This window comes from Saccopteryx leptura, chromosome 8 (genome assembly GCF_036850995.1).
Source record: "Saccopteryx leptura isolate mSacLep1 chromosome 8, mSacLep1_pri_phased_curated, whole genome shotgun sequence".
Taxonomy (NCBI): domain Eukaryota; kingdom Metazoa; phylum Chordata; class Mammalia; order Chiroptera; family Emballonuridae; genus Saccopteryx; species Saccopteryx leptura.
This window is the reverse complement of record NC_089510.1, coordinates 55731447-55754017: the sequence shown is the minus strand read 5'-3', so window position 1 is coordinate 55754017 and position 22571 is coordinate 55731447. Positions and strand designations below refer to the sequence as shown.

Below are 22571 nucleotides of genomic sequence, written 5' to 3'. Positions count from 1 at the left end.
TGGATGTGAAAACTAAGAATCAAAGAGGCAAAGTCACTTTTCCTTGGTTACCAAGCTACTAAGTGCTGGAATCAGGGGTTGAATTCCCGGCTGCTTAACTTCAGAGACTGGCCCTTCACCATCCCCACACACTTTCCCCACTAATCCCTAGCTGTAGGGAAACTAACCTGAAGGAGGCCTGAACTCTTGTTTTCACACCCCTGCCTCATGACCAGTTTCTGCCCATTGTCGGTCAGATGTGGATTAGATTAGAGTTTCCAACCCCTGCTCTATCCATGTCTTCCTCCTTCCTGCTTAGTGGTGGGAGTCAGTGATTCTGGCTGGCTGACTGACCAACTGATTGAATAACTGTCGGACCAGCGGATAACTACCGACTAGTTGGACTGAATGAGTGCCTAACTGGCTGACTGACTGGTTGAATGAATAACTTGCCGACTGAAAGACTCTGTGTGACAGAGGCCTGAGCTTCTTTCCTTTGCCTGCAGTGGAGATGGGTATTACGAAAACAGCCCACTGACATCCCAGCCAGTGTGGGAGAAGTATCGTCCGGACCAATTCCTGAATTCCAACTCAGGTAAAAGGGTCACCTAATCACACTTGGGTTGGGCTTCAGTCCTCTGCTGCCCTCCCCTTTGTGGGCCCTGACAGTCCTGGAGAGACAACCCTCTAGCATCCCCACCATCCTGAAGGGTGTCCCCAGCACAAACTGGCCTCCCGCAGATGGAATAGGGACTTGGTACTGCCCAGGGAGCAGCTGGTGCCTTCTTTGCCCTCCCCCAGTACAGTCTCCATTGGGGTTCTGTCTCCTCCCTGGGATGAGCTAAACTCAGGTGGTCCCTCAGTGGGGGCCCAGGTTCTGAAAGTGAGGACCAGGGTGTGGCAGGGTGTGGGACTATGACTGGGTGGTTAAGACGGTACTCCAGGTATCCTGTCCAAGAAATGGAACGTGAAGCCAGATGAGATCCCTTAACTTAAAGGAATCTACCAAGAGGTGCTCCAGAGGTCTGACTTTCATTTAGTCATTTATTGAGCATCTGCTACATGCTGGACACTGTGCTAAGAGCCAGGAATATGAAATAAAAGGGAAGAGACCAACTATGTTTGCTCTCAAAAAACTCTCACTCTGGTGAGAAGGCTAGTACTTTAGCGTCAGGAAGAAGCCCATGGGGCCTCCTCCATGACTCAATGTACTGTCTGGAAGCCCCAAAGGGAAAAAATGATCATTTCCAAAATGTGATAGAACAAAAGATATTTTATCATTAGAAATCAGCCATGTAAATTCTGAAGCATAAATCCAGTTCTCTTTGTTCTGTAGCAAGAACATTTGGTAAACAGAAGCTAAGCGCCATCTAGTGGAGAAAGCTACCCAGTCAGATTAGGGTACTTCTGTCAAGATGCATCAGCTTGTGACCCTAGGGGGCGCAATACGACAAAGTGTGCATGTGTGTTTTGGGGGAGACTATCTGGTATGTTTCCCCTGATACCAGGTTGTTGTGGAGAAGATATACAAAAAGATAATCATAAACAATTATTCCTTTCAAAACCTTAAGAAGTTATAGTTATCTTGACAATATTTCTTTTATGTGAGAACAGGGCCAAAATCTAATGTCCTAGTATATCTGATTGAACCCTGAAGCCCCCCACCCTTCTCACTCAAGGAAGTTGGGGTGGACAGAATATAACTTACAGTTAATTGGCCCTGGCCCATTGGCTCAGTGGTAGAGCGTCGGCCTGGCGTGCAGGAGTCCCGGGTTTGATTCCCGGCCAGGGCACACAGGAGAGGTGCCCATCTGCTTCCCTACCCCTCCTCCTCTCCTTCCTTTCTGTCTATCTCTTCCCTTCCCGCAGCCGAGGCTCCATTAGAGGGAATTTTGCCCAGGCGCTGAGGATGGTTCTGTGGCCTCTGCCTCAGGCACTAGAATGGCTCTGATTGCGGCAGAGCATCGCCCCCTGGTGGGCGTGCCGGTGGCTCCCGGTCGGGTGCATGCGGGAGTCTGTCTGACTGCCTCCCTGTTTCCAACTTTGGAAAAATACAAAAAAAAAAAAAACCCCACAAAACAAAACAAAACAAAAAAAACTTACAGTTAATTGAAGGTCTATTTAAAGTTCACACCCCCTCTCAGGGCTTCTTCTCCCGCTTACTTCTCCCTTCCAAGGACAGTGTCTGGGCACAGCAGACACTTCTTAGCTTTGTGGTGTTGGAGCAAGACTCAGCCTCGCATGCCAGCTTCTCTGTGGTCCCCAGCTGGCCTCTGAGCATCGGCCTCGGCCCTGGCTGCCTTGGCCACTGACATGTCTGGGCTGGGGAAACCAGGGGTCAAGGATGAAAGCCAAGTATCTAAACAGGTGGCTAGTGGCTGGTGGCATCATGCTTTGAGATACAGGGCACATGAGGAGGAACTGGTTTGGGGCATTGGCAGGTAAGCTTAGAGTGACAGACTGAAACTCAGGTCCAGGGTTTGGCTCTGAGTTGAGTACAGGTGAGGCCTCCTTGCTTTAAGGGTTTCATCCTAAGGTCCAAGCTTTGAGGGCTTTGGAGATCACATCAAAGGGGTCTTTGGGGAGGAACTGCTGCCAATCTGAATTGGGTCCCATCCATGGAAGAGCTGTCCAGAGGGGAAAAGTGGCGTACAGAGGGTACATCTCTGAGTTTTGATTTTCCCTAGAGCTAGGGCAGAACCTGTGGCCCCAGGCCCTGGCATGGCCCCAGGCCTTGGCATAGCCCCAGGCCCCGGCATGGCCCCAGCCCTGGCATAGCCCCAGGCCCCGGCATGGCCCCAGGCCCCGGCATGGCCCCAGGCCCCGGCATAGCCCCAGCCCTAGCATAGCCCCAGCCCTGGCATAGCCCCAGGCCCCGGCATGGCCCCAGACCCCGGCATGGCCCCAGGCCCCGCATGGCCCCAGGCCCTGCATGGCCCCAGCCCTAGCATAGCCCCAGGTCTCGGCATGGCCCCAGGCCCCACATGGCCCCAGGCCCCAGCATAGCCCCAGGCCCTGCATGGCCCCAGCCCTAGCATAGCCCCAGGCCTGGCATGGCCCCAGGCCCCAGGATAACCCCTAGATCCTTTGCTCCCCCAGGCCTCAGAGGGCTGCAGGTCTACCGGCTACACAGGGAAGAAAGACCCAACTACCGTCTCAAGTGCCTGCAGTGGTTGAAGAGGCAGCCTCAGTGGCACAGCTGGGGCTGGAACCACATCTCCTGCCCTTGCTCCTGGCAGCAGGGAGTATGGGACTTCCGCTTCCAGCGCATCCACATAGGTGACAACTCCTTCCTGTCTCTCGGGGCATCCCCACTGTCCCCCACAAACCCACCCACCACCCCTCTGGTCATGCCTAACCTGTCCCTTTTGAGGCACCCTCAGCCCCTCCCCAGAAACACCCCGCCCCCATCCTGCCCCCACCACAAGCGTCCTGGGCCTGAGGGTGTGTGCCCTTGTTGCAGGCTGGTGGGGGCTCAGCAGCAGGCAGCTGTGCAGCTTCTCCTCCTGGCGCGGGGGCGTGTGCTGCAGCTACGGACCATGGGGAGAGCTTCTCCAGGGCTGGAGAGTGTGGAGTCCTTCGCATCTGGGTATGTGTGTCCCCACAGGTCTCCACCCCGCCTCCTCTGGAGCTCTCTGCTCTTCCCTGTCAGAGGCCAGCCACGGGTTCCACACCAAGCAGTGGGACCCACAGGATGAAGCCTTTTGTCCCCATCCTTCCCAGTTCCTTCCTGCTCTGGCCCTCAGTTTCCTGATCTTGTAAACTTAGGCAGCTCCCAACATCCCTTCCAGCTGGCATCTTAGGGGTTTATGACTGAGTGCCTTCTGCCACATCTCCACTTGGCCCCGTAACCCCAGCCCAGAGGGGGGTATCTTCCCAGGGAAGGGGAGGGAACCTGGTCTGATCCTGTTCCTCTGGAGCCATATTAGCAGGCTGTTCAGGGAAAGACATAGAGTCATCCAGGGAAAGACACGGAGTCATCTTCTTAGACTCTTCAGAACAGCTAGAGGGCAGAGGTGTAGTGGGACAGATGATGTGCGTCCTCCCCCTCCTCCCTGTAATCCAAGCAGCCTCCTTAGTCCCAGATCATCAGCCACATCCTCCCCCTCCCTGCACTGAGAACAGTGAGACTCAGCACCCCACCCTTCAAGGAAGTAAGTTCTTCATTTCCAACCTTGAGCGGGCCCACCCGGGGGCTTGGCTGCAACAAGCCTGCAAAAGAGACCGTCACTGGTCCATGGCCTAAGGTCATCGAGCAGGAAGGGATCTGAACTGAGGTATGCCTGGTTCCCAAACCACGCCCTTGCCACCCACATCATACTGCCCCACGAACCTTCCAAGGGATTCTGCAGGCCCTCCGTGTCCCACCCACCTTTCAACACGCTGCTCTTCTCCACAGAGCAAGAACTGGAGCCGTGGAACTGGTGCTGCCGCTGGAATGACCGGCCCTCCTTCTGCGCACTGTACCAACAAAGGCGGCCCCGCATCAGCTGCCTTGGGTACCAACCCCCAAGGCCCGGTGAGTCCGCTGGGGCCCGCCCTGGGACAGGCCCAAAGCAGAGGACCTGGGGAGGGGTAGCCTCTCGGGGCCTGGACAAGGGCTGCACTCGATTCCCGGAGCAAGGCTGTGGCTCCAAGGGAAGGTGGAGATGGTTCTGTTGTTCAGTGGAGAGCAAACAGAAGGGCTTTGTACATGGTATTGGGAATGGGGGGTGGGAAAGGATGAGCAGATATGGGTGGGGTGGGGGCTTTGTACATGGTATTGGGAATGGGGGGTGGGAAAGGATGAGCAGACATGGGTGGGGTGGGGGCTTTGTATATGGTATTGGGAATGGGGGGTGGGAAAGGATGAGCAGACATGGGTGGGTGGGGGCTTTGTACATGGTATTGGGAATGGGGGGTGGGAAAGGATGAGCAGACATGGGTGGGGTGGGGGCACAGAAATGCAAGAGGGCTTCCAAGGAGGATTCTGTAAACCGTGAACAGCTCCCCAGGCTTCAGTCTACCTGGGGCCATGGGGAATCTCAGACCTTTCTGTCATCTGACATGCCAATGTGGTGCCTCCTTTTCCCAGCCTGGATGTTCGGGGACCCCCACATCACCACCTTGGACGGTGCCAATTACACCTTCAATGGGCTGGGGGACTTCCTGCTGGTCAGGGCCAGGGATGGAAACTCCTCCTTCCTGCTGCAGGGCCGCACTGCCCAGACCGGCTCAGCCCAGGCCACTAATTTCATCGCCTTTGCTGCTCAGTACAGCTCCAGCGGCCTGGCCCCCATCACAGTGAGTGAGGCACGGGCGCTCAGCATCCCTGTCTCCTTCCCACAGAGCCCTCAGGGAACTTCCGCTGGAGACAGAGGCCCAGGAAGGGAAGAGAGGGAGGAAGGGAAGGGCCTGGGTGAGGGGAGGACACCTCCTGCTGATGTATACTTTAAGAGTCAACCCTGGAGACACAAGATTAGGATCCAGGGTCCACCAACTATGTGACTGAAGACATGACTTAACTTCCAATGCCTTAGTTTCCTTACAGTAAAATGGGGGTAATATTACCTACCTCACAGGGCTGTTGTGAGACATAATGAGATAATCTAAGCTGTGTGCCTAGCTCAGAGCTTGGCCCATGCTAAGCCTTCATAGGCATTAGGCAGAAAAACCTCCGAGTCACACGCTCCATCACCTTCCCTTTCATCCAGGGCCCAGGTTCTGAGCTCTTCACAGCCTTTTTCCTCAGCCTTGGAGCCCAGCAGCGGGTCAGGCTTAGTCCTCCTCCAATGTCCTTTCAGGTTCAGTGGTTCCTTGAGCCCAACGACACAGTCCGCGTGCGGCTCAATAACAAGACTGTGACATTTGAAAGAGGAGAAGGTAGGCTGGGGACAGCTGTGAGGGTCCGGGGGGTGGCCCCCTGCCTAGGAGCAGTGCGATGGGGTGTGGAGGCAGCACTGGGCAGAAGAGAGTGGTGGCCGCCATGCTGTCCTGTCAGCAGTGCCTGAACAGCCTCTTCCCCCGGGAGCAGGGCATTAAGCACTCCCTCCTCACTCCTGTCCCTCCTCCGGTGCTGTGACAGCCTCTCTGTGGCAGCCCCTGTCTTCAGTCCCCAAGTATCAGTGGAGGGTGTGGCCTTGAGGGGTGCCCTGTTGGTTTGGTTTGGGGACCACTGGAGAAGGACATCCCAGAGCTGCTCCCAGTCTCCTCTCTGCATCTTGAACTTCAACACTGCCAAGTCTTGAGCCTGCAGGGAGGGACCCAACGCTGGTTTCCTCCTTATATGTCTCCCAACCTTCTAGACCAGGAAAACTTCACCACCACTGGAATCGTAATGACCCGCAATGGCTCCCGGGTGTTAGCCAGCTTAGATGGGACGGTGGTCATCTCGGTGATTGCTCTCTCCAACATCCTCCATGCCTCCTGCATCCTCCCAGAGGAGTACCGAAACCACACAGAGGGCCTCCTGGGTAAGAAGCAGACAGGACCCTGCCTCGGAGGCAGTGGCCACAACAGGAGCTCAGACACCCAGAACCCCAGTGTCTCTCCCCCATCCCCTGCCATTGGCCTGCAGACAGCCCAGCTGTTTCCTTTTCTTAACCTCCCTCCTTGAAAGAATCTTGTGGGCACAGAGCAACAAGGAAGGACAGGGACCTCTTCAGCTACCCCTGAGACTCACTTCCTGTCCTCCTAAAGCTCCACTTCCGGGGCAGCCATGGGAACATCCAAGACGGGCTCTGAGAAGGATGGAGCCAGCAACCCTTCTCCCTACGCCTCCCGTTTTCCCATACTACCTTTTGTTGCTTCCACTCCTTCCTTCTCTCCTCTTCTCTCCATAAAGCCGAGGGGTGAGCTCTGGGGGTCTGGCCCATCCTCTACCCTCCTCCCAGAAGACTGAACCAAGAACAGATGTAACAGAAAGATGCTTCCTGGCGCCCTGCCCTTCTCACACCTTGAGCATGACCTGTGCTCCCCAGGGAATGGGAGAACCACCACCCAGGGCGGCCAACCCCCTACTCTATCTTTCAGGAGTCTGGAATGGCAATCCAGATGACGACTTCAGGATGCCCAATGGCACCACTGTTCATAATGGCACTGAAGAGATGCTTTTTCACTACGGAATGACCTGTGAGTATGGACTTCAGAGTGCTGGGGTAGAGGGGACAGGGCCAGGATGTCTCCCTCAGGCCTGTGGGACCCAGACCTCTGTCCTTCATAAGGGAGAGGTGGAAAAGTGAGGAGGAGACACTGAGGATTCTTGTGCCACCCCAGATGTCTGCCCCACCTGCCTCCCACCTGTGTCTCTCTACCTGGAAGAGAGGACAGGGGAACTGGGTGGCCCTCAATCACTACAACAGGATTTCCATACTCAGAAGCCAAAGTCAACTGGTCCTTTCATGTCCCCTCTCCCCTCCATGCCATACAAAGTGAGGATAAGGGGTGGGCACTGCAGAAACACAGCTGGAGGCCTGCGCCTGGTGCCACCACCATCGAACCTCGTGTGTTACAGGGGAAATCAACGGAACAAGCCTCCTTGGCAAGAGGGACGACCACCTGCCTTCCAACTTCACCCCTGTCTTCTTTTCCCAACTGTTGAAAAACAACTCCTTGAATAAAGACTTGACCTCCCAGTGTAATGGAGTTGAACAATGCATCTATGACACCCTGGCCACAGGAAACAGAAGGACTGGACTGAACACTGAGATGCTCTTGCAAAGCTACCAGCAGATGAACAATACCCTCAGTAAGTGGCATGAGGCCCAGAGAGGCGTTTTCAGAGTTAGGGGGCAGATGAGGAGCTACCTTCCATGACACTCTCTTAAGTTATACATTTCAAAATTTACCAGATTCCTTGGCTCAAATTATTCCTTTGCTCAAACCCTCCCATGATTACTCAGCTCATTCTGTTCTTAGGACGACCTTCAAAGCTTTATCTAAACTGCTCCTTGAAATATCCAAGCCCTCCCTCCTCCCTCTCTCCACTGCAGCTCCACTGGCTTCTTTGTGTCCTCCAAACATGCCAGACTCGCTATTTATTATTATTATTATTATTATTATTTATTAAATGAGAGGTGGAGAAGAAGAGAGACAGACTCCGCATGTGCCTTTACTGGATCCACCCGGCAAGCCCCCTATGGGGCAATGCTCTGCCCTTCTGGGGCTGTTGCTCTGTTGCTCAGCAACCAAGTTACTTTAGTGCCTGAGGCAAGGCCATGGAGCCATCCTCAGTGCTCAGGGCCAACTTGCTTGAATGAGCAATGGCTGCAGGAGAGGGACAGAAAGAGAGAGTAGGAGGAAAGGGAGGAGTAGAGAAGCAGATGGTCACTTCTCCTGTGTGCCCTGACTGGGAATTGAACCCGGGTCTTCAACACTCTGGGTCAACACTCTACCACTGAGCCAACTGGCCAGGGCTGCCAGACTAATTTTTAACTCTGAAACTCTACACATGCTGTTCTTTCTGCCTGGAACACCCTTCCACCAGACAACCGCGGGCTTGCCCCTCACCTCCTTCAAGTCTCTGTTTAAAAGTCACCTTTCTTGGCCCTGGCCGGTTGGCTCAGTGATAGAGCGTCAGCCTGGCGTGTGGAAGTCCCGGGTTCGATTCCCGGCCAGGGCACACAGGAGAGGCACCCATCTGCTTCTCCACTCCTCCCCCTCTCCTTCCTCTCTGTCTCTCTCTTCCCCTCCCGCAGCCAAGGCTCCATTGGAGCAAAGTTGGCCCGGGTGCTGAGGATGGGTCTGTGGCCTCTGCCTCAGGAGCTAGAATGGCTCTGGTCGCAGCAGAGCAATGCCCCAGATGGGCAGAGCATCGCCCCCTGGTGGGCGTACCGGGTGGATCCCAGTCGGGCGCATGCGAGAGTCTGTCTGACTGCCTCCCCGTTTCCAGCTTCAGAAAAATACACACAAAAAAAAAAAAAAGTCACCTTTCTTAACTAGCCTGTCTAAAACCTCACACCCACAGTCCCTAGTCACTTTTCCTGCTTTATTTTTTTCTTCTTTGCATTTATAACTATCAAACATATTTTCTAATTTTCATAAGTATCTTTTTTATGATTTGTTCATTGCTGTGTACTCACTACCTGGAACAGTGCCAGCCACATAGTAGGTGTTCAATAAATACTTTAACAAGTGACTGACTGAATGAATGAACAAAAAATAAGATGAATATAGCCCGGCTCCAAAAACCAGAGACCAGTGAAAAGATTTAACTCCCTATTTCCTGACAAATGCAATACCCGCTTAGATATTACCTTCATGGTTTTTAGCCCTCTTTCAAAGGTAAAAAAAAAAAAAAGGCTATGATGGTCTGAACAACTTTGTTTTTGGATTCACTTCATACCAAGCCCAACATAGCACTCTGATCAGGAAAGATCTTGAGATCTTGAAATGATCATGTTTGGGGGAAGATAAGGAGAGAATAAAGATTTGGCCAGGTGGGCAGTAAGCCCCAACCTGCTCTGCATAGGTCTGAGAACAGGTACACAGAGTAATTCTTACTTCGGGAGGTGGGTCACAGTCCTGTGAATGCCTTAGACAAGCTAGAAGTCCAGAGAAAGAAAGAAGAGGCCCATGGCCCTGGCCGTTGGCTCAGTGGATAAAGAGTTAGTCCAGCATGTGGGAGTCCCAGGACCCGGTCAAGGCACACAAGAGAAATGACTGTTTGCTTCTCTTCCCCTCTTTCTCCCCCTTCTCTCCCTCTTCCCTTCCCACAACCAGTGGCTCAGTTGGTCTGAGCATCACCCCGGGTGCTGAGGATAGCTCAGTTGGTCTGAGCATCACCCCGGGTGCTGAGGATAGCTCAGTTGATTTGAGCATCAGCCCCAGATGGGGGTTGCCAGGTAGATAGATCCTAGTCTGGGCACATGCAGGAGTCTGTCTCTCCATATCCCCTCCTCTCACTTAAACAAAAAAAAAAGAGGCCCACAGTCAGGGGAGTGTCCTACCTCAGGCCCCAAATCCCCACTCTGTGTTCCAGATCAGAACCCGCCGTCTATCGATGGTCCCGATGTGGTAGAAGCCTACATGGGCCAGACCGTGCAGATCGACTACACCAGCAGCTCTAAGGATGTCACATTCACTCTTAGAAACGACCACACTGACGACCTCAATATTTTGGGTAAGAATGTTTGGTTGTGGGCATAGGGAATAGGTTCAGAGTCAAGCTTGGGGTAATTTTGCATTATTATACCCTGTGCAACTTCATGTCACTTTTCCATTGGAATATTCAGGCCTAGCATTTCTTAGAAATGATTCCTATCATTCAAATAGGTGGCCACCCCCACAGGGAATAGTGGTGGACTTATGGAGACTTAGCTAGAGAGCTAGACTGACTCGGAGCATGTACACCTGATTTGAGGATCATTTCATCTCAGTCTAATAATATGCAATCGCCTTTAACCATCTCTGTGTAATCACCAAATTATTAGAATAAAGTATAACTAAGAAATACTAATTTAAAACATTTTTATATCTACTTTTTAAAAGGATATAATGTAGAACAATATGTAAAGAAATACAAATACTTTTGTTTAGAACATTTGTAACTATTTTTACATTTATCTATTATGTTTACCTTTGTCTCTTCTTGTCTGATTTTTTGTGCTGGGACAAAGCAAAGCTCCTTCTCTCTATTTCTCAGTAATGGTATGGAGACCCCCAGGCCTGCAACTATGACTGACTCAAAGTGTGAAAGCCCACAGGATGCAGTTTGCCTTCTGTTGCCAGCACTAATTATGCTGGTGACTGTTCTTTGCTAAACCAAAGCCCTTAGGGACCATATTCTGAGCTCTGAGCACCTCTCTTCCTCATTTTCTTTCTCTGCGCATAAGAAGGGACTGCTTCGTCTGCAGGCTTTTGCTCCATGTGGCATCCTCACAGGGACAGACAAGGGCATCAGGAGATTTTCTCCTCCACTGGACTCGTCTCCTGAAGAGTGGTGGCTTGGAAGTTACTCTTGTCTGCTCCTACTATCAGTTCCCCCTAACCTGATGTTTTAAGGAGTCTTTCCTATTTTCTTGAAAAACATGAGACAGGTTTGATCAAAAGAGTCCTTCTTGAAACATAATGGTGCTTTCAGTACAAACTGGTGTCTGAAGGGGTGGCTGGTCTAAGGTCCAGGAAGTGAGAGGAATGGGCGAGACTTCAGGGCAAGGGGTGGGCTGCCGTGAAGGTGAAGCCAGTTTGCCTGCGGTGCTGCCTGGGGTGTAGCCTGGCCTTCATCCTCCATCCCCCCTGGATGTCCCACCCTGGTGCAGGCCCAGCAGGTTGCTCTCTGGGGGTTTCTTCAGGAGGCAACTGCTTTCCCCTCTATGGGGAGTTCCACCCTATAATCAGTTCGTTAGGTGCTTCCCCCAGCTTGGAGCATGCCCAGGATGACCCCAGGAAACCAGCCTTGCTCAAGGAAATGCCCGATGAGGTTTGAGGGCTGGTCTGAGAGAGGCGGGGAAGGTCCAGCATCAGCTCTCAGGGTGTTAGATGCCAAGTCATGTCGGACAGCAGAGAAGACGAGGCTTCCACCTTCCCACCGTCTCGTCTTCCTTCCCTGGGGCAGAGAATGGGACATTGCTATGGACGCCAAACTCGCTGGAACCGTTCACTCTGGAGATTGTAGCAAGAAATGTCAAGAACAACTTAGCATCTGTGCTCCAGCCGAAGACCGTGGTCTGTGCTTGCAAGGGCAAGGACCAGTGTTCATACAACCAGACCAGCAGGGTGGGCAATTCCTCCCTGCAGGTGAGTGCTGGGAGGGGCTGGGGGAGGTTTCCGTCCTGAAGGGAAGGCAGTGGGAACTGGAGGGATGTGGTCAGCCCCTCTGAAGGGAAGGCAGTGGGAACTGGAGGGATGTGGTCAGCCCTTCTGAGGGGAAGGCAGTGGGAACTGGAGGGATGTGGTCAGCCCCTCTGAAGGGAAGGCAGTGGGAACTGGAGGGATGTGGTCAGCCCCTCTGAGGGGAAGGCAGTGGGAACTGGAGGGATGTGGTCAGCCCCTCTGAGGGGAAGGCAGTGGGAACTGGAGGGATGTGGTCAGCCCCTCTGTGGTAGTGTGCGTTGGGATGAGGGTGGAGCTGTGGGAGGTGAGGCGTGTGGATTCCAATCTCAGGCTACAAAATTATTCATGTGAAAATTAGAACTTTCTCTACAGCTTACAGCTCAACTGAATCTCCATCTCCCAGCTCCCATTCTGCCAGTCTGGCAGGAAATCTTCACCTCAGGCTTTCTTAGAGTTCCCGGTGGTTCATAGCTCCGTGTTTCTGGAAGCAGGCACTGAGATGTGGGTTAGGAAAGTGGGCCCCTGGGCACGGCCTACAGTGATTACAAGCTCCATACTCCCTCCTCTTCAGACCCAGGGAGGTGCTCTGAGATTCTGTGCTCAGAAACAGAATCTTCCCGGCCCTGGCCGGTTGGCTCAGCAGTAGAGCGTCGGCCTGGCGTGCGGGGGACCCGGGTTCGATTCCCGGCCAGGGCACATAGGAGAAGCGCCCATTTGCTTCTCCACCCCCCCTCCTTCCTCTCTGTCTCTCTCTTCCCCTCCCGCAGCCAAGGCTCCATTGGAGCTAAGATGGCCCGGGCACTGGGGATGGCTCCTTGGCCTCTGCCTCAGGCGCTAGAGTGGCTCTGGTCACGGCAGAGCGACGCCCAGGAGGGGCAGAGCATCGCCCCCTGGTGGGCAGAGCGTCGCCCGTGATGGGCGTGCTGGGTGGATCCCGGTCGGGCGCATGCGGGAGTCTGTCTGACTGTCTCTCCCCGTTTCCAGCTTCAGAAAAATACAAAAAAAAAAAAAAAAGAAAGAAAAAAGAAACAGAATCTTCCCTAAGGGGGTGTAATCCCCGCACACCATTTCTCTCTGCGGTCTCACCATCCTGGTGTTAGGAAGAGAGGTGGGGGAGCCCAGGGATTGGAGAAGAGAAGAAAACATAGTGAGTGGGGAAAATAGAGATTAAAGTCAATGTATTATCCTAGAGATTCCAAAATATCCAGTCTGGGAAGCAGAAAGTGTTGGGGAGTTGCATTTCAGGGAGATTTCCAGCGTCATCTCAGGAGAGGGGTCAGAAAAGAGAGCCCAGCGAGTGTGACGAGGTTTCCAGAACTGCTACCTTCCCTGGGCCATTGCTCGGTTACAGGTGTTCTCGTTGTGCTGAGCAGCAAGGCTCTGTCTTCTTGGTTTCGGGGTTAACAAGGGGGAAATGAGCAGGAGACTGCAGCTTTCAGGGGATCCAGTTTTCAAGGGATAGTAGAATATTTATTTATGTATTTATTTAGCCCCCCCCCTCCCGTCTTACTCTAGAAAGGATTTCAGGCGTGGAGATATGGTGAGAGAGGGAAGAGCCAGACACCTGGGGCAGGGCCAGGCAGACCGAGGGGTTCAGGGAAAGAATGGCCGGGGCATACGGTGTGCCTCTGGGCAGGGGCGCGAAGGCCCAGGGCCTGGCCAAGAAGGCGCTCAGTGAACGCTGGCCGAAATAAGACAAGGACTCAAGGTCCATGGATTCTCAGACCAAATGGGTCAGTACTGAAACGCCCAGGTGCCCTTAATTGTTCAGCCTCCTGACCACCCAGTGATAAGCAACTTATTCCAGGTGGCCAGCTGCAAGTGTGACAATAACACCTTCGGTCTCTACTGTGAACGCTCCAACAACCTCTGTGAGGAGCAGTGCTTCCCAAACGTGAAGTGCAATCCTGGGAGGGGCTGCGAGTCTTGCCCCCCAAATCTAACTGGGGACGGACATCACTGTGCACGTAAGCTGATAACGGGACCCTGACCAAAAAGGGTTCTGGGGACAGTTGGCACCTGGAGGGTCCAAGACAGCCACAAGCAAACCATTTCTTTTCCTTTTCTTGGAAGTGTTTAGAATGATCAACAACAGGTGGGTGTGACAGGAGGTAGGGTAGGCATGGAAGGCTGTCTGGTGGACGGAGAAGAGATTGTATAGGCATGGGGTGGTGGGGGAGGCTGGGGCAGGGCCACCCTGAGACACTGGTGGGGAAAAGCCAGGGCAAAAGGCTGAAGGTGGCCTGGAGAAGAGAGATTTCTGTCAGAGCCAGAAAACCAGAGGCGTCCTAGACCCTCATGCTCCTTGGGGTCTTCATAAATGCAAGGCCTGGGTCTTTGCATCCTCCAATCAGGAAACTTGGAGGAGCTGTCATGGGCAGCGGGAGGCAGGGATGCCTCATATTCCCCTTGAGGTCTCCCACCATTTGTTCCTTGACCTCTGAGCCACTGAAGTCATGATGAGGGAAATCACAGTGAGGCTTCCACTAAGCCCAAATGAAATCTGAGCAGAGGCCAGAGTGGGTAGAACCACAGTCTTTTGAAGACAGAAAAGGGGATGGAAGTGGGGAAAGCCTTCTGGGTCCTTTCCCGACGTGGAGGGTCTGATTAACCCCCTCTTCCCTCAGCAGAAGTGGGCAAATACCACCTGGTAGAGGAGAAAGGTTTTTCAGTAGAGACGTGCCTGTAAAAGGGAGGAGGATAGTTTAGGGTTCAGAGTGACCCACGGGTGGAATGTAGATTGAGTGGGCTTTGGGGGAAAGAAACCAAGCTGTCTTGGGAGCAGCTTTCCACGGGTGGGGCTCTCTGCCGCTGCCCAGCATGGTGTTGCTGACCTCTGCCCTCTCTGCAGCTCTGGAGGACACTACACTCTGTCAGAACACGTCCTGCCCTGTGAACTACTGCTACAACCACGGCCATTGCTACATCTCCCAGACTCTTGGCTGCCAACCTACCTGCACCTGCCCACCAGCCTTCACAGATGCCCGATGCTTCCTGGCTGGGAACAGTTTCACTCCAACCATCATTTCAGGTTGTCACCAGATGCTGCCACCACTGTCACCATCACTCTTCTTCCTCTTGGGGAAAAATGGGGGGTGGAGGGACTTTGGGGCCCAGAGCAAAGTTCCACAAACTCACAGACAGAAATCCAACTTTCTCTTGGGTGGTAGTAATTTGCAGGCTAGGAGAGCTGGTGGGGGCAGCTGTCCCAGCATGAGACACGGGCCTGAGTGGTCTTACGAGAAAAGACTGAAGGCGACCTTATGGCTCAGTGAGAAGAGTCAGGGAAGCCCTGGTCATAGTCAAACGAGCTCTAGTGTGAGGGTCAGCAGACTCAGCCTCTTCTGCTGATCCTCTGGTGACCGATCGCTGTAGAATCAGCAGTCTCCTTGAACTGGCCTCTTGGCTAAGTCGGGGTAAACTCACAAAGAGATTATGAATCTGCTTCTCCCATCTCCAGAGCTTCCCTTAAGAATCATCCGGCTCTTTCTCAGAGAAGAAGAAAATGCCTCCGAAGCAGAGGTCAACGCCTCGGTCAGTGCTGCAGGTGGCTCTGAGGGGGAGGAGGATCTTGGAGGCTTGGGGCAGGGTCTTAGCCATCACGTGTGCATTCTGCAGTTTCATCAGCCACCTAGATTCAATTACCAGAGCAGACAAGGGCCTTCTGCCCCAGGAAAGGCCTGGTGAGGAAGGCAGAAGCTTCAGGACAGAGACCTTTAAGGGGGCTGGAAGGGCCAGCTTGAAATGAACAGAGCCCAGGGTGGCTGTATCCCCCCAGTCTCCATCTGAGAGTCCCTGGAGACCTGTACTTGGGTATTATATGGAAGAAACACAAGAGGCCTTTCACCTCCAGGAAGCCTTCCCTGACTTCCCAGAGGGAACAGAGGGCTCCCTTTTCTCGGATTCCATCCCCTAGCCATTCCTCAGTCACAGTGGTTGAGTTATTGAGGCTCTAGAATCCTACAGACCTGGGTTCATATCCAGGCTCTACCACTCATTAGACAAAGTATTTGATGTCTCATCTATAAAAATAGAAATGATAATAGTACCTGTGTCAAGGTTTAAATGATAACATATGTAAAGTACTTGGCATGGTGCCTGAAACACAAGTGTTCAAAAACTACGATACTTCCTCCTCCTCCTGCTGCTGCTATTACTGTTGCTACTGCTGCTGCTGGTGCTGCTACTGCTACTACTCTAGCAATCTACACTCATAGAATCTGTGGACATTTGTCTACTGCCCCAGACTGTGGGACTCTGAATCTGGACTGTTCCTAAATCAAGCTGACATCCCAGCCCCGATCATCCCCTACGTCTAGCTAATCTATATGCACTGTACATATGGGAAGGGAATGAGTGCGTAAGTCAAGGATCAGAGGCAAGGTGGGGCCATTCATCTCAGGTTCTCCCCTTGCACTAGGAGGCTGGGGGTCGAGGGAGGTATGTAAAGTCCTTAACTCACCAAGAAACTTTTATTAATCAGGGACCCTTGCCAGTCACGGGGTAGGCTGGGTGTGAGAACGCAGAAATGGACGAGATGGGGTCTTGGAGCTCTCATTCAAAGATGGAAACAGACAGGGATGAATGAATACATTAACATGGGAAGCGCCTCTTCTCTGACCTGAGCCTCACCCCCACCCCATTCCCCTAACCCTCTGCACTAGGTGGCCTACAGACTGGAGAAGCTGGATGTGCGGGCCTTTTTCAGGAATAGCAAAGTGGAAAAAATGTAAGTCGTATTGTTCCTGTCTGGTCCCCAAACTCTCCTCTTACCCTCACCCCTTAGTCCCTCACTCTGCCCCTCCCATACAGCGGCCCTCCAACAGCACTGGCTTCAGGAGGCTACCTTCAACAATGGGACGTCACCTCGGAGTTCCAGTACCGCCCTCGGGGGCCTGTCATCGACTTCCTAAACACCCGGCTGCTGGACGCAGTGCTGGAGGCATTTTTACTGGAGGCCCGGCCTGGGAGGTGGAAGAGGAGTGAGCAGCCTAGGAACAATGTAGTCTTCCACGCCATCTCCAGGAGAGGAGTGCTCAGTGTGAAGCTTTGTGAGTCGCTATCTTGGGGACAGTCACAGGGATAGCTGAAGGAGGAGGTAAACAGAGGGAGCCTGCCAGATAGCCCATACAAACCCATAGTAAGAGTATTCTAGCCCTGGTCGGTTGGCTCAGCAGTAGAGTGTCGGCCCGGCGTGTGGAAGTCCTGGGTTCAATTCCCGGCCAGGGCACACAGGAGAAGCACCCATCTGCTTCTCCACCCTTCCCCCTCTCCTTCCTCTCTATCTCTCTCTTCCCCTCCCTCAGCGAAGACTCCATTGGAGCAAAAGTTGGCCCGGGCACTGAGGGTGGCTCCATGGCCTCCACCTCAGGCACTAGAATGGCTCTGGTTGCAGCAGAGCAACGCCCCATATGGGGTGAGCACCGCCCCCTGGTGGGCATGCTGGGTGGATCCCGGTTGGGTGCATGCTGGAGTCTGTCTGCCTTCCCCCTTCTCACTTTGGAAAATGCAAAAAAAAAGAGTATTCTATTTGCACCTGACTAGGAGGTGGCACAGTGGATAGTCAGCCTGGGATGCAGAGGACCCAGGTTCAAGACCCCAAGGTCCCCAGTTTGAATGCAGGCTCATCTGGCCACTGGGCGTAGGATCATAGACATGACCCCATGGTCACTGGCTTGAGCGAGGGGTCACAGGCTCAGCTGGAACCCCTTGGTCAAGGCACACATGAGAAAGCAGTCAAGTATTCTACTTGCTAGAAGCAAGTTATTTAGTTTCTTTGTAATTTTTAAATTTTGATTTATTGATTGATTGATTGTAGAGAAAGAGAAACATCTGTTTGTTCTGCTTATTTATGCATTCATTGGTCGATTCTTATATGAGCCTTGACCTGGGATCAAACCCCACAACCTTGGTGTATATAGGGATGATGCTCTAACCAACTGAACCACCTAGCCAGGGCTTTTTGTTTGCAATTTTTGAGAGCAATTGTAAACATTTTACACCAGCTTTCTAGGTCCAAGAGCAGAAGCACAAAATAGTACTTGATAAATCCCCATGTACATAGTTTCACAGAGCAATTACACCAACCACTGCCTTCCTAACCACCATTAATGGTTTGCTTTCTTTTAGTAAAATTATTAGTGATTTTGTTAAGATACCATTTTACTTAAACCTTTTTTTTATTGATTTGAGAGAGAGAGGGAGAAGGAGAGAGAAACATTGATTTATTGTTCCTCTTATTCATTGGTTGATCTTGTGTGTGCCCTGACTCGAGTTAGATCCTGCAACCTTGACATACTAGGGACAGTCTGACCAACTGAGCTAACCAGGCAGAGCCAAAACACCATTGTACTTTATATACATAAACAAAGACATCCTTTTTCCTTTGTCCTTCAGTTGGAAGATATTAAGGTACAGTCTCAGCCCAGGGGCAGAGATAGCCTCCCTAGAGGGGTGTGATCCTTTGCAAAGGCATCCCCAGTCTAGGATTCAACCCCCCCATGTAGAAAATGGGATGGGATTTCTAAGGTCCCTTTCAGCCCTTGGCTATCCTGGAGCAGGAATGAGACAGTTTGACAAGCTTGTCAGAGAAGTAAAGGAATAGCCCACCCTGTTTTAGGAGTGAGACACAGAACAGGGCAGTGACCATGCCAAATCCAGCAGAAGTTGCTGTATTACTTGGGTCCAGAGCCAAGCAAGAGCTTCTTCTGGAATGCAGGCTAAGCCTCGTCCCTCTTGGGGGCCACAATAGGAAATTCTCTGAACTATTGTACTATGTGCATGTGCGGTAGGAGTGGGGACAAGGGAACAACCACCCAAGACAAGACTGTGCCTTTTGTTCAAGAAAACAAACAAAAACCAGTAGTTTTTATTATACAAGTAAAATATGTTTATTGTATAAACCAGGGGTAGTCAACCTTTTTATACCTACCGCCCACTTTTGTATCTCTGTTAGTAGTAAAATTTTCTAACCTCCCACCAGTTCCACAGTAATGGTGATTTATAAAGTAGGGAAGTAACTTTACTTTATAAAATTTATAAAGCAGAGTTACAGCAAGTTAAGGCATATAATAATAATTACTTACCAAGTACTTTATGTGGGATTTTCGCTGTTTGGCAGAATAAATCTTTATAAAACAACTTACTATTGTTAAATCTATCTTTTTATTTATACTTTGGTTGCTCTGCTATCGCACACCATGAAAGCTGGAACGCCCACTAGTGGGTGGTAGGGACTAGGTTGACTACCACTGGTATAAACTATAAACTTTAGGAAACAAAAATTAACAAAAAGAAGAGAAAAAAATCAGCTATAATTCCAATCCCCAGAGACAAATCCATTTTGTAAGTATCCTGATTTTTCTTTTATGCAGACATTTTCACACTGATCAAAATTTTTCTATAATAAAGGGCTCATATTATACCTAGTGTTTGATAACCTTATTAAACAATTGTGAACACATTACCTTGTATGTTGTGTGCATATTCCCATTTGATGCATTATTTTATAATACATATATTTTAATATAATATGGTATAATATATTTTAAATAGAATGTTATACTAATAGTGACCATTAGTAGTGCTTACTGTGTCAACCAGTATACTGAATATTATCTCATTTAAACTTCACAGAAAAATAAATGCTATTATCATTTTCTCTTTCTTTCTTTTTTTTTTTTTTTTTTTTGAGAGAGAGAGAGAGAAAGAGAGAGAGAGAGGGAGGAACAGACAGACAGGAAGGGGCAGAGATGAGAAGCATCAACTCATAGTTGCGGCGCTTTAGTTGTTCATTGACTGCTTTTTCATATGTGCCTTGACTAGGGGGCTCCAGCTGAGCCATTGACTCCTTTCTCAGGCCAGCAACCTTGGGCTCAAGTCAGCGACCAGGGGGTCATGGTTATGATCTCACATTCAAGCCAGTGACACTGTCCTCAAACTGGTGAATCCATGTTCAACCCAGATGAGCCCGTGTCAAGCTAGTAACCTCAGGGTTTCAAACCAGGGTCCTCAGCATCCCAGTCTGATGCTCTATCCACTGTGCCACTACCTGGTCAGGATCATTTTCTTTTAAAGATACAGAAACAGGCTGAAAGAATTAAGAATTTGTAGTAGATTTTGAATTTCAGCTCAGGTCTGGCTAACTTTAAATCATAGTCTCATATCCAATGCATTTTCCATTACTTTGGTGCTTACTGGTTGCACAATATTCCTTATTTAACAAAACTTCTGGCTTGAGCCCAGAGGTTACTAGCTTGGAGCCCAAAGTCGCTGGCTGACTTTGGCTTTGTTACTATTTAAACCATGCTGCTCTGGACTTTCATGAACATATGTATTTGTGCACTCTTCCAATTATTTCTAAGGATAAGTACCTAAAATGGAATTCTTGATGGAAAAGGTATAGATTTAGTGCTAATGAATTGCTTTCTATGTCCATCTGTGTCTTACAGTTAACGAGAGCACACTGCAGACTTACTTAAAATGCAATGGCTACAAGGACTACCGACTGGTCTACAGCCCACAGGACGGCTTCACTTGCGTGTCGCCGTGCAGTGAAGGCTACTGTGAGCACGGAGGCCAGTGCCAGCACCTGCCTGATGGGCCCCGCTGCAGGTGAGTGAGACGGCGCACAGGGAGCAGGAGGCAGAGGACAGTGCTGGGGAATCCAAGATGGGCAAATACACTGCAAGGGGTCCAGAAAGTCCATGGTCCCTCAGGATGTCTGAAAATTACAATGGTTCCCCTTGTTATGGAAAGAATAGGAATCAGAAAGAAAAGGATGATGGCAAAGTAAACGTGTGAGTGCCTACTCTGTGGGGAATAAACGGTGCCTATTACCTCTGAAACTCGCAATAGCTACTATATAGGTATTATGACCATTTTAAAGACGAGAAAACTTCAGCTCAGAGATGTTAAGGACCCTATCCAAGGTACCCATTAAGTTAAGTAGCAGGGTATGGGTTCCAAAGTCAAACTCTTCCACCTGATTTTGCTTCTTGGGTGACCACCCTGCTATCTCCTTGTGGAAAAAAGGAACCCTTTGCCTTGTGTCTAAGCCTGGCCTGCCCCTTCTTAAGAGTACCAGGCAGGGGGAGGGTGCTCTCAAACGGGAGCCCTGTGTCCCCTTGGACATAAGTTAACTGTTTGTGGGGCTGCCACGGGGGAACGCACTACGTCCGCAGGCCTGCTAAGGAGGAGAAGGCAGCGCACCTGGGCCTTGTCGCCTTGTCACATCAGCGCCATCCGTCTACACGCGTGCCCACTGCATTTCCTCTCGGTCGGAGGAGCGAGCGGGTGGAGCCGAGGGCGGGGCCCAGCTCTTAGGGGCGGGGTTGGGGTTGTGACTGCGCGTGCTCACCTGTGGCCAGCCCCGCCCCGCCCCGCCGCTCTGGTGATGCTGACCCCCTGAGAAGTCACATCACGTCTGCTCTTTTGCCCGGTGCCTTCTCTTCAGCCCCACCTCATGGTGACTGGGTCTCTTCCTCTAAAGGGGAACACAACTTGTCGTGGGAAACCTCCTCTGGCCCCGCCCCCACTGACCGTGTCCCCTCTTTCTGTCCCCAGCTGTGTGCCCTTCTCCATCTACGCGCCCTGGGGCGAGCACTGTGAGCATCTGAGCATGAAACTCGGCGCCTTCTTCGGCATTCTCTTTGGAGTCCTGGGCGCCCTCTTGCTGCTCGGGGCCGTGGTGTTTGTGGGCCTGCGCTTCTGGGGCTTCAGGTACTCCTACCCACTGGACTCAGAAAGCTGAAGCCTCAACCCCAGGGCGTTGCTGTGGCCTGTTACCTCAAGCCCCACCCCATGCTCACCTGGAGACTCCCAGGCGCCTTTGCTTTGGGGAGATCGGGAAAAGATGACTGAAGGCAATTCAGGAGTCTTCAAGGAGAATGAATAATAGGGATGAATAATGATAAAGACAAGAGCATAACTTATCAGCAGACGCAGAGGTGGGCTGGAAGAAGCCATAAAGATCTACTACATAAACGGATGGATTCTCACACAGACATACACACAAGCAGGGCACTAACCTGCACACACCCGCACACACACCAGAGTTAATAATGGGGTGATGGCTCTAACTTAAAAACCAAACTGCATTTGCACTTAACACTCTCTTGTTTACTTCTAATTAAAGTCTATTTAAATAAAGCCTCTCTTTTTGTCTTTGCAAAGCCCCAAGTTCCATTTGTTACTTTCCTCTGTTGACTAACAGCTAGGCCCGAGGGCTGGGGGAGCAGAGGTGGGTTAGAGCACATCCTGCTTCAGCTCTCATACAACACGTTGGGAAGCTCAGTTGCTCCAGCCCAGACTTGGACCCTTGCTTCTGTCTCCACATCACTTTCTTCTGCTCACCCCAACACAAGCCAAGGCTTGGTCCTCCAAGGACCCTGGCAGAGATACCTTTCACACTTTCTCTGTCCTTTCCCCTGCCCTAGGCAGAGCCTTCTGAGCTTCTCCACCCCACCGTCCAGCAGCCCCACTCTGCCTGCGTGTTCCCAGCAACCAGATCAGTTTCTACCTTATCCTTCTCTCTTAGCAGAAATAACTTACACTCCAACAACTGGCCCACAACTCCTGTATCTGGCGCACCTCGTTTCCAACTGTCTGCAGAAACTGGATAACTGCACTTTGGTCTTAAATACAAAATCCCTGAAGAGATCATCTGATTGGTCCAAATTATGTCAGTTGTCCATCTTTGGTCCAATCAATTGTGGCCATAGGGTAGGAGAAGAGATCACATGATACAAACCTGGTGCTCAGGTTCATTCTTGTAGGTGATGCGTAATGGTGTTAGAGGAAGTTTCCACAGAAACACAATCTTGAATCTGAACAGAGATTTC

At 51.4% G+C, this 22571-nt stretch overlaps 1 protein-coding gene across 1 annotated transcript in view; it reads left to right on the top strand.

Annotated features, from left to right (window-relative positions):
* The window catches only part of MUC4 (mucin 4, cell surface associated), a 41069-nt gene extending 19164 nt beyond the window's left edge, over positions 1-21905 (top strand). Inside the window, exons 12-29 of the mRNA XM_066346856.1 lie at positions 486-574; positions 3079-3258; positions 3443-3568; positions 4379-4498; positions 5054-5262; positions 5763-5841; positions 6264-6431; positions 6991-7089; positions 7472-7705; positions 9938-10078; positions 11513-11694; positions 13538-13697; positions 14582-14761; positions 15191-15264; positions 16395-16459; positions 16543-16781; positions 20181-20343; positions 21295-21905. Coding sequence (XP_066202953.1) covers positions 486-574; positions 3079-3258; positions 3443-3568; positions 4379-4498; positions 5054-5262; positions 5763-5841; positions 6264-6431; positions 6991-7089; positions 7472-7705; positions 9938-10078; positions 11513-11694; positions 13538-13697; positions 14582-14761; positions 15191-15264; positions 16395-16459; positions 16543-16781; positions 20181-20343; positions 21295-21481 — 2695 coding nt within the window. The 3' untranslated portion in view covers positions 21482-21905. The remainder of the gene's footprint in view (positions 1-485; positions 575-3078; positions 3259-3442; positions 3569-4378; positions 4499-5053; positions 5263-5762; positions 5842-6263; positions 6432-6990; positions 7090-7471; positions 7706-9937; positions 10079-11512; positions 11695-13537; positions 13698-14581; positions 14762-15190; positions 15265-16394; positions 16460-16542; positions 16782-20180; positions 20344-21294) is intronic.
* Positions 21906-22571: the final 666 nt, after the last annotated feature.